The following is a 13,187-nucleotide window of genomic DNA, read 5'->3' on the forward strand; positions in this document are numbered from 1 at the left end:
AAGCCGACCGCGTCGCAAGGAAGCGCACATGAGAGCAGTGGCGTTATATTGTTCTATATTTAGAAACTCTGGGCTAGGAAATGTTAGCATGGGAAATTTCTACTAGCTAGAGACGTCGTCGTGGCAACATTATACGTACAAGAGTGTGCTGTTAACGGGATTTCTATATAAACATCACAGAAACAGAATAAATTCAAAACCGTCCGGTTAATTAATTAATTTGAAACGATAACATGCGGAAATCTGTCAGTATATAAACACATCCGGCATAGAACATTAATTCTAAACCGCCCGGTGATATACTGAAATATAATTAATTTATTTGAAACGATAAAGATGAGGAAATCTGTCAGAATGACCAACCGAGACATACATATACAATTTAGAGAAAATTACATTCAATCAGTTTGTGTTTAGGCCTATAGGTTTAACTCAAACACCAACAAACAAACACCCTAAAAAATAATTTGTTAAACGTTTTTGTTTAATATGCCATTTTAATGTCACATTATAAAAGTTCACTTTGACCAAAAAACTGCATTGAAAATAAAAACATTATTTACCTGAAAAAAAATGTAATTTAAAGCAAAACATTCTTTTTGGTTAAAACCGTTTCTGCCTTTTTATAAGTGAAAACATTATTTTGGTGTTTTTTCTACATCTTTAATCATGTTCGAGTAAGTTTCGTGGTACAGATATGTATGTTCTGTCTTGAATGTGAATGAAAACACAATGATGTTTTATATGTGAAAGAGGAATTAGAACTAGATCAGAAGGTGTTGCTATGTTGACATGATGCAACATTTGTTGCGTGTGTTTGTATTCTCAAATAAGGGCATAAGGAATTGTAGTTGTGGTTATGAAATTGATGATTTGGCCAGTTTTGTGCGGTCCTTCTGCATCCTCCCTGCTGTATACAATGCTGCTGTTGCTTCTTTTAGTGCTTTTTTCGTGGTGCAAGCAGGTAAAGATGCTGCGCCCTCTGCTGTACCTCCGAAATTGGCCAGTGTGTTGTATTGTGGCAATTTTTCCTAGATGTTCATAGCCATCTGGTATTGGAAGCACCCGACTGGTTTCCCCCTCCATACATTGATTGTCATCTCTATAAAAAATAATAACACTAGTCTATTACATATATTATTAGCATTGGATTACGGATGTATTCAGTTTCTTATACGTCTGTAAAGGCTATTTTTCATTGGTAATTATTCATATTTCTTTCAGGGTATTGCAAAATGTATTATTTAAAAAAATAGACTACTTAACGCAGGAATTTAGAAGTCAACCGCTTAAGCAACTTCTTCGTCTTTGGTGACACACTTTCGTCAATAATGTTGTTTACCAATGAAGGTAGGCCTTTAGCCATACCAACGGCAAATGAAATCTATATTGAATCATAACGTATCGTACTATGGTTAGCAAGGTTATGTACAGTTGGCAGTGCAAGTAGTTCATAAAACATATAAAACAAAAAGATAACTGTAAGAACAGTGCACACTATTACAGGATGACATTCATTTATTTAAAAACTTACTTGGCTGTTTACAAATCGTGATCCATGGACCATTCGCTTCAAAAAAGAATTCATAGACTCGAACCCAAAGCAAGAGTATTCGTATAATGGTCCATACATTCTACAGACATCTGTGAGATGTGTCAATAAGTGAATGTTCATGGTTTGTTTGGTTCGCCCTAGAAAACAAACGTAGGCATATTATATTATTAGACGAAAAACCCCCAAAACAATAGGTACTAAAATAATAATAGGTAATAAAAGAATATAAAACATTCGACCCTTTACGGACCCAGGGCAGCCAGCAGCGCAACACACCAGAAGACGATCTCCTACTCTTTTTTAATAGTACTAAGTACTTAAATGTGCACTATAATTATGTACATAGGACTAACGGCTTTAGGTCCTATCCGAAAGACGAGATAGGCCTACTTAATTTAAATTCAAAATTCATATAGGCCTACCGTATATATCAGGAAACAAACTGCAAAAGCGTTGAAGTGAGTTTTCAGCTTCCTCCAGGTCATGGTCAGTTATTTTTGATTTGGTTAGCCTAGCTATTCCATTTACCAGCAATGCATAATGTTTGAAGATGTCGTCAGGCATGACTTCATGTAATACGTGAATGGAGAAGTGGATCAACCATTCCCGATATTCAGATGCTTTAATAGAATGGTATGGTATGTGTTAAAACATTTAAAATACTTTTATTGGAACAGTCCAGATGCCGTAGTTGTAGTAGTAGTAGTAGTAGTAGTAGTAAATTTTGAGACACCTACACTTGAGACATCAAAAATCGCATATACTTTAATGTGGTTTATATTGGCTTAAAAAGGCACATACGTCACCACCTAAATGTTCCTATTGTGCCTAAACTAACCACAAAAAATTTATACCGGTACCTTTCCAATGCTGCATTCATCCAGTCTTGATTGGCAGCGGGCAATAAAATTCGGTGGTTTAATGTTTAAATACCTTTGGTTGAGAAGAGCAATCTAAAAAGAAAATAAAAATTATTTGCTGATTACAAGTGAAATTTTATACAGTACTTTTTTATGAAACAGGCTATCAATATAATATAATAATAATAATATATATTGTGTCTTAAAAGATGGCTCATATGCAACAAACTTAGCCTAAATGTTAAAAAAACTGTATTTATGTTAATTGGAACGAGTCAGAGGTTAAGTAAACTATCTGACTTACAAGTCAACATTAACATAGATGGAGAACCAATCTCTCGTGTAAATAAATGTAAACACCTTGGTGTGATATTAGATAATAATCTTTCTTGGTGCTCACAAATCGATAATGTAAAATCTAAGGTTTTGCAGAGCTTGAACTACTTAAAAAAGACTAATAATATATTTCCAAAAGAAATTCAATGCAAACTATACAAATCACTTATGGCTCCTCATCTTGAGTATTGCCATGTTGTTTGGGGACGTTCAAATATAACTCAAAGTAAAACACTACAAGTTCTTCAAAATCGCGCAGCAAAAGTTATTACAAACAAATCTCAAACCGACTCTAGTACTCAAGCTCTACAAAGTCTAAATTGGATGAACTTAGATGAAAGATTATATATAAATGAAGCTATTGTTATGTTTAAGATTATGAATAACCTTGCACCTCCATATTTATTAAATAAGTTCAATATCAACTAACTAAGCCAAATTTAATTGTACCAAAACCAAACACAAACTACAAAAAACGTAGCTTATCATATAGAGGTGCCAAGGTTTGGAATGAGCTACATGATACAAGATATTAAAAATGTGAACTCTGTCTCTCTTTTTAAGAAACTGTTAACTGCTAATTTCATGTAGCTTTATTTAAATGTAGTGTATTATTTAATTTTATAGTTAGTAGGTGTATCCTTGTTTTATTTTATTGTAATTGTTTTATTATCTGCTTTTGTTTTTTTGCTTCTGTAATTGTTTTATTATTTGATTTGATATTTGCTTTTTACATTTATTTTTGTTGGTGTTTTCCTTTGAGCACGGTCTTACTGAAAAACAACTTTTAGTTGACTTAAGTATCAGTGATTAAATAAAGCTTATTATTATTATTATAAATAAGAAAAATACCTTTGTTTTTAAACTAAACCTTTCTCCTCTGGAATCCTTTCCAAACCAAAAGTTGAGTAATTGCTTGGTTACCCCTAATAACACACAATGCATCCAGTCTATGACGCACACTGTAGATAAGTCAATGTATGGCGGCAATGCAAGTAGAGCCGACGCACCTTTAATGCCTCGAACCTTCAAATGATTAGAAACAAATCACATTGAATAATTAAATTATAATTACAGTATTAGTTTACGTTCAACATGTTAAAGAGGACAATAAAAAAAATGGTAACATTATGTGTACTATTACTGAAAATAACAGTAAATATATTCAAATGATGTATTACAGCAATAAATCAAAATTTAATCTTACAGAACCACCACTTATGGCTGCCTCTCTCGCGTCACTAATCATTGATTGGTGCGTTCTTTTTGGCGTGTTTTCCTGAAAAGGATAAAACCTATGCAAGTGTGATGTTGGCAGTGTCTCCCCCTCTGCAAGGCAATAGTTGCAACCAAATTGTCCGTTATACGGTTTCATATTACAAACCATGACCTTAGCTGGAAGGTCCAATATTGTTGCCAGTATACGTAAATGTACCTTTTTGACTCCGTACACTGTCAAAATGTCAACACCTAAATAAATAAAAACAAAAATATGCTTATTTTTTGTCGCGACTCTATAGCTCACTATGTCGGTCGGTCGGTCGGAAACACTAACTCAAATTTGCGCACGCGACTGCAGCCATATTTTTATTTATCTAATCGCTGGATCTTTGTGGCCAGTTTCGTGCTTCATGATGTTTTTTATTTTATAAACCGAATTCACAACCTTGCATTGGTTTGGCAAAATAGAGGATAACAACTGAATTAAATCGGCAAAAGCATTCTGTGTCAAATTATGTTTAATCACAAATAAAAGTACGCTAGTGTAATAACTGAGATAAGTATGGCAAGAACCAGGAAATAAATTTTGAAGTAAAACTTCCACCACTGGCAGTGGTAGAATTAATTGAAAATAAAAAACTAAAACTACTGGCAGTAGAGGACTGCAAATCAACTTCATTATTAATATCTTCACTACTAACAATACTAAGACGCTCCGAGATCAGTGAACTGAGGCTCGACGATGACACGCTTAGATTTGGACTACAGGTACCTCCGGTAGGTCTAGTTTTGGGCCTCATCCACCAAAAAGCATATCTCGCTCTTCTGGGATTAAACCCGAAGTGCTTCGAGGAGCGTTTCCTCTTCTTTGGAGTGATGTCTTGAGGATCAGATAACGAACTTAAGTCCGACATTTTCTTGACTATATAGAAAAAGGGTAATAGATGTAAATTACACCAGCAAGTTACTATGATGTGTGTGTTCGGGGTTCAATTACATCTATTGCATTAAAACAACTGTGCCACTACCGGTAGTTACGTTACGACACTAAAAAATGTTAGCATTAAGGCCCATTTAATAAATAAAGGACGATAAATAGATAAATATGCGATTGTCTTACATAAAACAAAACCAATTTAAAAAGTGTTTTATATACGATACGATCTACGATAACCATTTGAGCTGCGGTTGATGAAAATAATATTTTTCTACGTTCAATCAATCGATTTAATTGTTGTTATTGATCATACGTCATTTGATTAGATTTTAACAAGTATTATTTTTATCAGACAGCATAAAAGATCATCCGATAATTCTTAAATAAAACTTTTTCTTTTCTTTTATGTAAGACAAATTTACGTTTATCTTTTTATCGTCGATCCATGGAGTTATACCTTCATGCCACGGAGGTCAGGATCGACCATGGACGTGACCATGGTCGATCGTTATATAATAGATGCCCAGATTTAGGCATAAGGGCATTGGTAGGAGGGTTGTTAGGATGGTCAATTATGCCTAATTAATAAATAGGCCTAAATTGTACTGTATTGTACTTACAATAAAATTATAGCCGGTCCAGGAAATTCGTCTAATGTGATGTTACGTAATGTATTGGATGAAAAGATTTATTGTGAAAAAATCATTGAAATACCAACTTGACCTCAATCATCAGTAAAGGGGCGGAGTACTACTAATAAATATTATTTGTTACAAAACCTTTTGCACGCGTGTACTGGGTGCGCCGCCCATAATACGCGCACATACCCGTTCATATTGTATCATTTAGAGGCGATTTATCGTATGAATAAGTTAAAAGTAAGTTAGAGGCTTGAGTAGATTTTTTTTCGAGTAAATTTGTTTGAAGTAGCCCTAATATCGCCAATTTAACATTAGTTTCAATGAAAAACATCGAAAAGAAGCACCATCCATGTATCTATTATTAATAATTATCATTCCATATTTTGATATTCCCGCTTCTCTCTCTCTCTCTCGGATCCCAACTGCCAACCACCGAATACCAACTTTCAAGTTTCAATTAGCCTAATAATGTCTTCTTCAAATTCTATTGTTTTAATTATTTGGATTAATGATAATCCCATAACTGGGACCATTTTTAATTCTAAATCAATAATTGAGCCAAAGGATATAATACCCAAAGTGGGTAATTATGTCACAGTGAGATTTCCGGGATTTGGTAGACAAAGAGGGATTGTAGGAAAAATCGGAGGTAAGATCTACTACTACTAACTAGTAGGTTATACTAATAGGCCTATATAGGCCTAGGCTAGGTCTAGTTAGCGACCATTATATTATTTGGTTTGAGTAAATAGTTTTTAGAGGAGGATATCCTAAACCTATATACAGCATTTCTGATACACTTTTAGATTGTAATGATTCATTAAACATTTTAGGCTGCTCAATACAAAGTAACTTGTCATGGGACAATCAAGTTCAGGATGCAGTATCAAATTGTAACCGTCTTATTGGTCTTATACGGTTAATCACATCTAATGCCCCTAGTAGTGTAGCTCTCCATCTTTATAAGACACTTGTGCTGCCATGCTTATATTATTGTTCTCCAGTGTGGTGGGTGTACCGTAAAAAACATATAAATATGCTAGAATCCGTTCAGAGGAGAGCTACCTCCATGATCTTAAAGAAAGGTTATTTAGATCAACATTATATAGATAGAAGAAAGGAGCTAGGTCTAATGTCAGTAGAGAATAGGCGTGATTTCTTAAACATGACATTCATTGCCAATATAATAATTTCTCCACGATCTGATTTTATGAGTGAATATGTTGATTCTTTTTTAGTTAATAATCGACACCTAGATATACTCACCTTTCATCATGGTAGAGCTCGTACTGATGCTTTTAAATACTCAGGGATAGTACGGTTTCCTAAAATGTTTTCAGAACTTGGTGCTACGATCAGAAACAATCTTATTGAAGAGTCGTTTTTTAAGTTTAAACACAGTTTAAAGCAACATTTTATAGATTTTTAACTTTTCATATTTTTATTAACATGATTGTACCTACTTTGAATTTTTAACTTTTTAACTTTTATACAATCAGAATTTTTAACTTTTATACAATCAGAATTTTTAACTTTTATACAATCAGAATTTAACTTTTATACAATCAGAATTTTTAACTTTTATACATTCATAATTTTTAACTTTTATACAATCAGAATTTTTAACTTTTATACAATCAGAATTTTTAACTTTTACACAATCAGATTGTTCAGATAGCAATTGCATTTTTATAACACTTTTGTTAACATTTTATTATACCATATTTTTCTATGTATTTTTCTAAATTTGTTAAATGCCGGTTTTATTGTATCGTTCAAGTTGACAGGGGCTGGTCAAGCACATCACAAGATGACAGTTTTATACTTTTGCTTTTCCGCTACTCCCCTGTTATACTTATATTATGTTTGTTTTTTTTGCTATGTAGAAAGATTGAAAATAAATAAATAAATAAATTATGTGACAAAAAACAAGTAAAATAAGCTAGGCTTATCAGTATCATATTTAATCTGATCAAACGTAGGTCTACTTATAACAGGCCTAATTTAGTAATAATATCTACAGGCCTATCATATTACTAGCTACCTATATTACAGTGCAGCTAATCCAGAGAGTACTAACCTAGGCTTATTATAGGCCAGCCTATTTCGTATTTAGGCATAGGCCTATACAGTTTCAGAATAATGCCGAATGCATTCCGCAGGGAAAAATTTCATTTTGTAATTTTGTTTGGCAATATTGCTAATCAAACTAATTTTTGAGTCAAGAAACTAGTTTTGTATTATATTTTTTGCTACACAATTTTAGAAATGTGTAGCAATAAGGTTGTTTTGTATAGCTTTTTGCTATGCTACACTGGGGAAATTATTCCCCGATTCCTGTACATCTCTGTAAATATAGGCCCTTGCCCTAATATAAACAATGGTTTAAAAAACAATTAGGTCTATAAATAACCTAGGTAGGCCTAATCTATAACTAAGCCTATGCTAGGCTAGGCCTAGTCCTATTGTTAAGCTAGATGCTAGGTCTAGCTAAGCTAGCAACCTAAAGGCCTATTTACACTAGGCCTATAGATAGACCTATATAAAACAAAAGAAATTATGCTGTCTTTGATAACAATAATATTCAAATCAAATGACGTCATGATAAATAAAAACAATAAAACCGTTGTATTGTCACGATATATTATTGTTTATATAGTATTACTAATCATGACGTCATTTGATTGGACGTGTGAAAATATCATTTTCATCAAAGGAAACATAGGCCTATATGGTTATTTTATAGTTGTTTTATGTATAAAAAATGCACATTTGTCTATTTATGGTCGATCGTTATCGTCCTAGTGTAAATAGGCTTTAACGACCATAAATTTCATTGCTTATGTTAATAATGTTTTTGCATTTGTTTGTTAGATGAGTCAATGTGAAGTAGTTTTAAGGATATCCTTAAAGGAGACGAGTTCCTAACACTAGTTGACACCGTCTGTAAATCAAAAAAGGTAAAAAAAAAAATAATTGAGACTGAAAGTGAGACTACATATGGGCTACATACGAAAGGTCGTATGTAGGGTATATTTTGAATAAAACTCAACTGCCGTAATTTATTACCATGTATTCATATACATCGAATTATTCAAAAAGGATAACGAAACAGGATACGAAAAGATACATCGTTATTGAATTCTGCTTGATTAAATAATTATTGATGCAATATCTACACAATATTCATATGTAATGTGTATAATTTATACTTATTATATAGGCTGAGCAAGGGAAAAAGAAGGAAAAGGCGCTCGTGCCTCCTCCGCCACCACCACCACCACCTGCCGTGAACAATAAAATATGGAGCGACATATGTGAAATGGTAATTTAATGTTTGTTTTTTTCTTAATATTCTTTTTTGAAAATCTGCAATGTTGTGTATGGTTGGACTATAATAAGCGGCGCGTAAACAAACCACCACCTAACACCTGCAAATCCTGCATAAAAGCAGTGTATAAGGTAAAACTATTTTACTATTTTTAATTTGTTTTGTCATTTGAAAAAAATTAAAACTAATATGAAGTTATCATTTCAGTGAAGACCAATTTTGATACAAACATTATTATACGTCATGAAGTTGATTTTTTGCCCTCTCTATAAAATATTCTGATAGTGCCTATATAAATTATTATTATTATAGATTATAAAATTATGTAAATACATGACTTTGTTATGCAGCAATTGCGTTCTTTTATTAATGTCATTTTTATTGTTTATTTTATTATTACAGACCTTGAAACCACAGCCTGCTTCACTCTCCATTCCTCCCTCTTCTTTAGGCCTACTTCCCAGGCCCCCTCTGCTTCACTTCCCAGCCCCCCCCTCTGCTTCACTTCCCAGCCCCCCCCCCTCTGCTTCACTTCCCAGCTCCCCCTCTGCTTCACTTTCCAGTCCCCCCTCTGCCTCACTTTCCGACTCTTCCCCTCCTGCTTTATTTCCCAGCACAACTTTTGCCTCAAATTCTAGCTCCCCTTCTCTTCCACTTTTCACCTATCCTTCTACTCCTTCACGTGCCATCCCCTCTAAAGGTTCTACACATCTTTTGCCATCGTCTTTCTCCGTCAGTCCTTCCGCCTCACCTTCCACGCCACCACCAACAAACGTCGAAAATGGTACAGTATAATATTTATTTAGTGTTTGTCTTAACTACATACTTTTACTTCTGTGTTATAACTTATATATTTTAAGACTTTTGAATATGGTTTAATACGATAATATACAAGCTTAGAGTATACTGTATGTGTATGTGTGTGCCAAAATGAATAACCAATTAACCGTTGAATTAATCTGTATAACCTTAATGAATTTCACTGATTTATCATTATATTGCAGCTTGTCAAGAAGATGAAGCCGACAGCAACGAGGATGGTATGATGATCTCTATTGTTATAACTATAGAGATAACTAATCAATTACAGTTATACTAAAACGTGTACGATACGTCGTTTATGGATAATTAAAGTGTTTCTAATATTGTTTTTTTTTACGACGTTCAATAGAAATGATGTACATGGGCGATTCCAAATACGGGGTAATGGTCAACAAAAGAAGGATGCAACAATGCCAGATGTTTGCAAATTCTTGTGACAAGTTAGCAAAAGCTTGTGACAAGCATCTAACGATATACGGGTTTGCGAAAGGGAAGAATGCGTTAAATGAAAATAAGAGGAAAACGCTAAAAAGTAAGTGTACCTTAACTACATTGATATTGTTGTGTCGTTCTACTATAACGTGTGTTACTGAAAACGATTAGGCTTTTAGAACAATATTTTTAAGTACAGTAGTGGAAAATTTTTCTAATTAATGCAGGTGCTGTTTTTGTTCCAATTATTATTAATTAATTACTTAAAATTTCGGAATGCTGTGAGCCCATTCACATTTATAACTGTATACTGTAATATAATGTTATTTTGTTGAGGTACTTTGTAAGGAAGACTCTTTACTCGCTTTGCTGTCGTAACATATATTATTTATTCAGAATATACTTGATACAATAACTGAATAACTAACTGACTAAGGAACAGAGGATTAGTGATGCTGGCTGTAAGGTGTTCTTCTGAAGAAGTGGCTGTGAAGTGTGTCTGAGCTCTTCTGAAACTTCAGAGTATATCGGCTTCGGTTCATTTACATATGTCACTACGTAATCTGTGAGGGTAACGATTGGTTCTAAGTTGATCCAGGGGTGTTTAAGTGGGAGTGATTAACGGTATAATAAGGTATTTCAATGATGGATGACACTGTCAAATCTGTACTTAAATAGTGTCAATCTCTCCTGGTTTAACGATGGGATAGGTCAAATGTTAAATTAAGTGTTTTCTTTAGGGATTCTTTTATAAACTAATGGTCATTTAAAACATCTGGACAAACTCTCCTCTGGACTTTCTGGGTCAAATTTGTGAACTCAAATTGAATTCTGATACAAAGGTTGATTTCTTAATTATAAAAGTAGGCCTATATCATTACATTACATCCCTCTGTTTCCCTTTTTTTTTTTTTTTAATCTATTTGAAATATAAAAATGGTTATAATAGTGGCATGCAAAATTAAAGTTATATAAAAGAAAAAAAAAAACATGATTATACATATAAGCAAAAATTGAGTTAGCCAAAACCATTGACTCTGAAGTGTAACCTTATCACTTTCACTCTCTCTCTTCTCTCTTAAAAAAAAATGAAATTAAAACTGAATTTTGTATAAAATTTCCGGAATTTATATAAAAATTTGGAAAAAAAAATGTATAAAAAGCAAAAGTTTTCTTCAAGATCGACATAATTGTGGGTCCGTTGCTTTGGAGGCATGCTACACTCGGATTACCGAAATAAAGACATCACAACGGTTGGGTTTCCCTAAAGAACATCGGTCAAGAAGGCAACTCTTGTTAAATATGCACTCTAATCTATAATAACAGTATTCGCGTAAATCAAACAAAATCGGTCAAAATAAAAATACAAAACTTAAAGAATAATATGTTACATTGAACATACATCAAATCGTGCGACAACTTATCGCATTCTAATCGCCTTCAAACATAAATCAATCAAAGTAAAACGTAAAACTCAAGAAAACTGTGGCTGATTAGCCTAAAATCAAAATTGACTCAAAATATCAAACTTAATCACTTAAAACTTTAAAAGAAACAAATGTGTGTCCCGTTGACACAAACTTATCCACAATATATCGTTATCATCACAACTTTATCGATTTAAGCATTTATATTCACAGGTAATTACGATTTCAATCGGTCGACAAATTCGACTTTTGTACTTAATGTCAAAAAATACAATTAAAAGTACTAAGAAAATCTCCTGTTCTTATATCAATTAATTAATGCTTGAGATTAACGACTCAAAGGTTAAACAAAATATTTGTTACAAAATGATTGTCGTTCTTTTCAATATCTCAATATATCGATCATCAAAATTCAAAAATAATCATTATCAAACTCGTTACAAAATCAATACTTAATCATAAATTCAATTCTCCTTTTAACTGAAATCACATCGTTACTAAACAAATCAAATCAAATACGTAGACTATGCTATCATTAATTTAGCAAATGTCGTAATTAAAAAAATTCTTGCAAAAAATTAAATCAGTAACTTGTTGCATTATACAAACGTTTTATGAATCGTTTTGGCGATCCACTTATCGGTATCTGTTTATCATTAATAATCTCTTTAATCAATTTATCTGTATCGTTATATCTGTCGATATTCCACCAAAATTTTCGAACATTGGAGTCGTGTTTTGTTTTATCGGTGTTACATTTGGCTGAAGTCGGTTTAGAATACGAAACTAAAACTTGGAAATGTCCTGCTTTAAATCTACCTCGGTTTAATGTCATATTTGAATCATTAGGTGCTGTCATAATTAAATTAGTTTGTTCCTTAATTTGTTCTTCTTTCATTTGGAATGGGGCTGCTAATCCCATGTTATTCTCTACACAGTCAATGTAAGGTTGCAAGTTAAGGGGTTCTACTTTAGTTGGGTGTGTAAAGGTATCTGATTGCAATTGGGTGGGTGTCCTATCATGTTCGTCGACAAATTCAACATTGGTTTCGTCATTTACTACATTAATGGTATTCTGAATTTTCTCGTTGTTATCAGTGGGTTCATTCAACAATTGCTTAAGTTTTTGGAGATGTGTAAAATGTTTGCGTTCTTTAGGCGTTCTCATAAAACAAGGTTTCAGTCTGTTATAATTGAATACGTCGCGAAGTATTTCTCCTTTAATCGTTGCTAGGATGTAGTGTGTTCTGTCTAGTACTTCATGAATTACTAATGGTCCGACCCATTCTGCGGCGATTTTCTTTGAATTTGCCGTTAGTGATGATGATGTTGGCTTGTATAGATATACGAGTTGTCCTACTGAGTAAATTGGACTTTTCTCTAAGCGTTGGGAAATTTTCGAGTTTTGGACGTTTTGTTGTGTTCGCTGTAATTGTAGCATTGTCTGTGAAATGTTTTGAAATTTCTTCTTGAGGTGTTCAAAGTATTCTTCATAGGAATGAGACAATCCTGAAACGGGGTTAAATGCTAATGAGGTCAAACTTGGAGGTTGGCGGCCAAAAACTAATTCGTAAGGGGAGTGGTTTCCTAGATGTGGGGATGAGAAAGAATTATAAGCATAACAT

General features: G+C 33.2%; 1 protein-coding gene across 1 annotated transcript; it reads right to left on the reverse strand.

Annotated features, from left to right (window-relative positions):
• Positions 1 to 1,261: 1,261 nt before the first annotated feature.
• Positions 1,262 to 2,246, reverse strand: LOC144838214 (uncharacterized). Its single transcript, XM_078693567.1, has 3 exons — positions 1,978 to 2,246; positions 1,535 to 1,692; positions 1,262 to 1,384 (listed from the first exon to the last, which is right to left on the reverse strand). Exons 1-3 carry the CDS (start codon positions 2,117 to 2,119, stop codon positions 1,262 to 1,264), a joined length of 423 nt encoding a protein of 140 aa, XP_078549693.1. The 5' UTR covers positions 2,120 to 2,246.
• Between the last annotated feature and the right edge of the window lie 10,941 nt (positions 2,247 to 13,187).

This window comes from Antedon bifida, chromosome 3, assembly GCF_963402885.1.
Source record: "Antedon bifida chromosome 3, ecAntBifi1.1, whole genome shotgun sequence".
Classification (NCBI taxonomy): Eukaryota; Metazoa; Echinodermata; class Crinoidea; order Comatulida; family Antedonidae; genus Antedon; species Antedon bifida.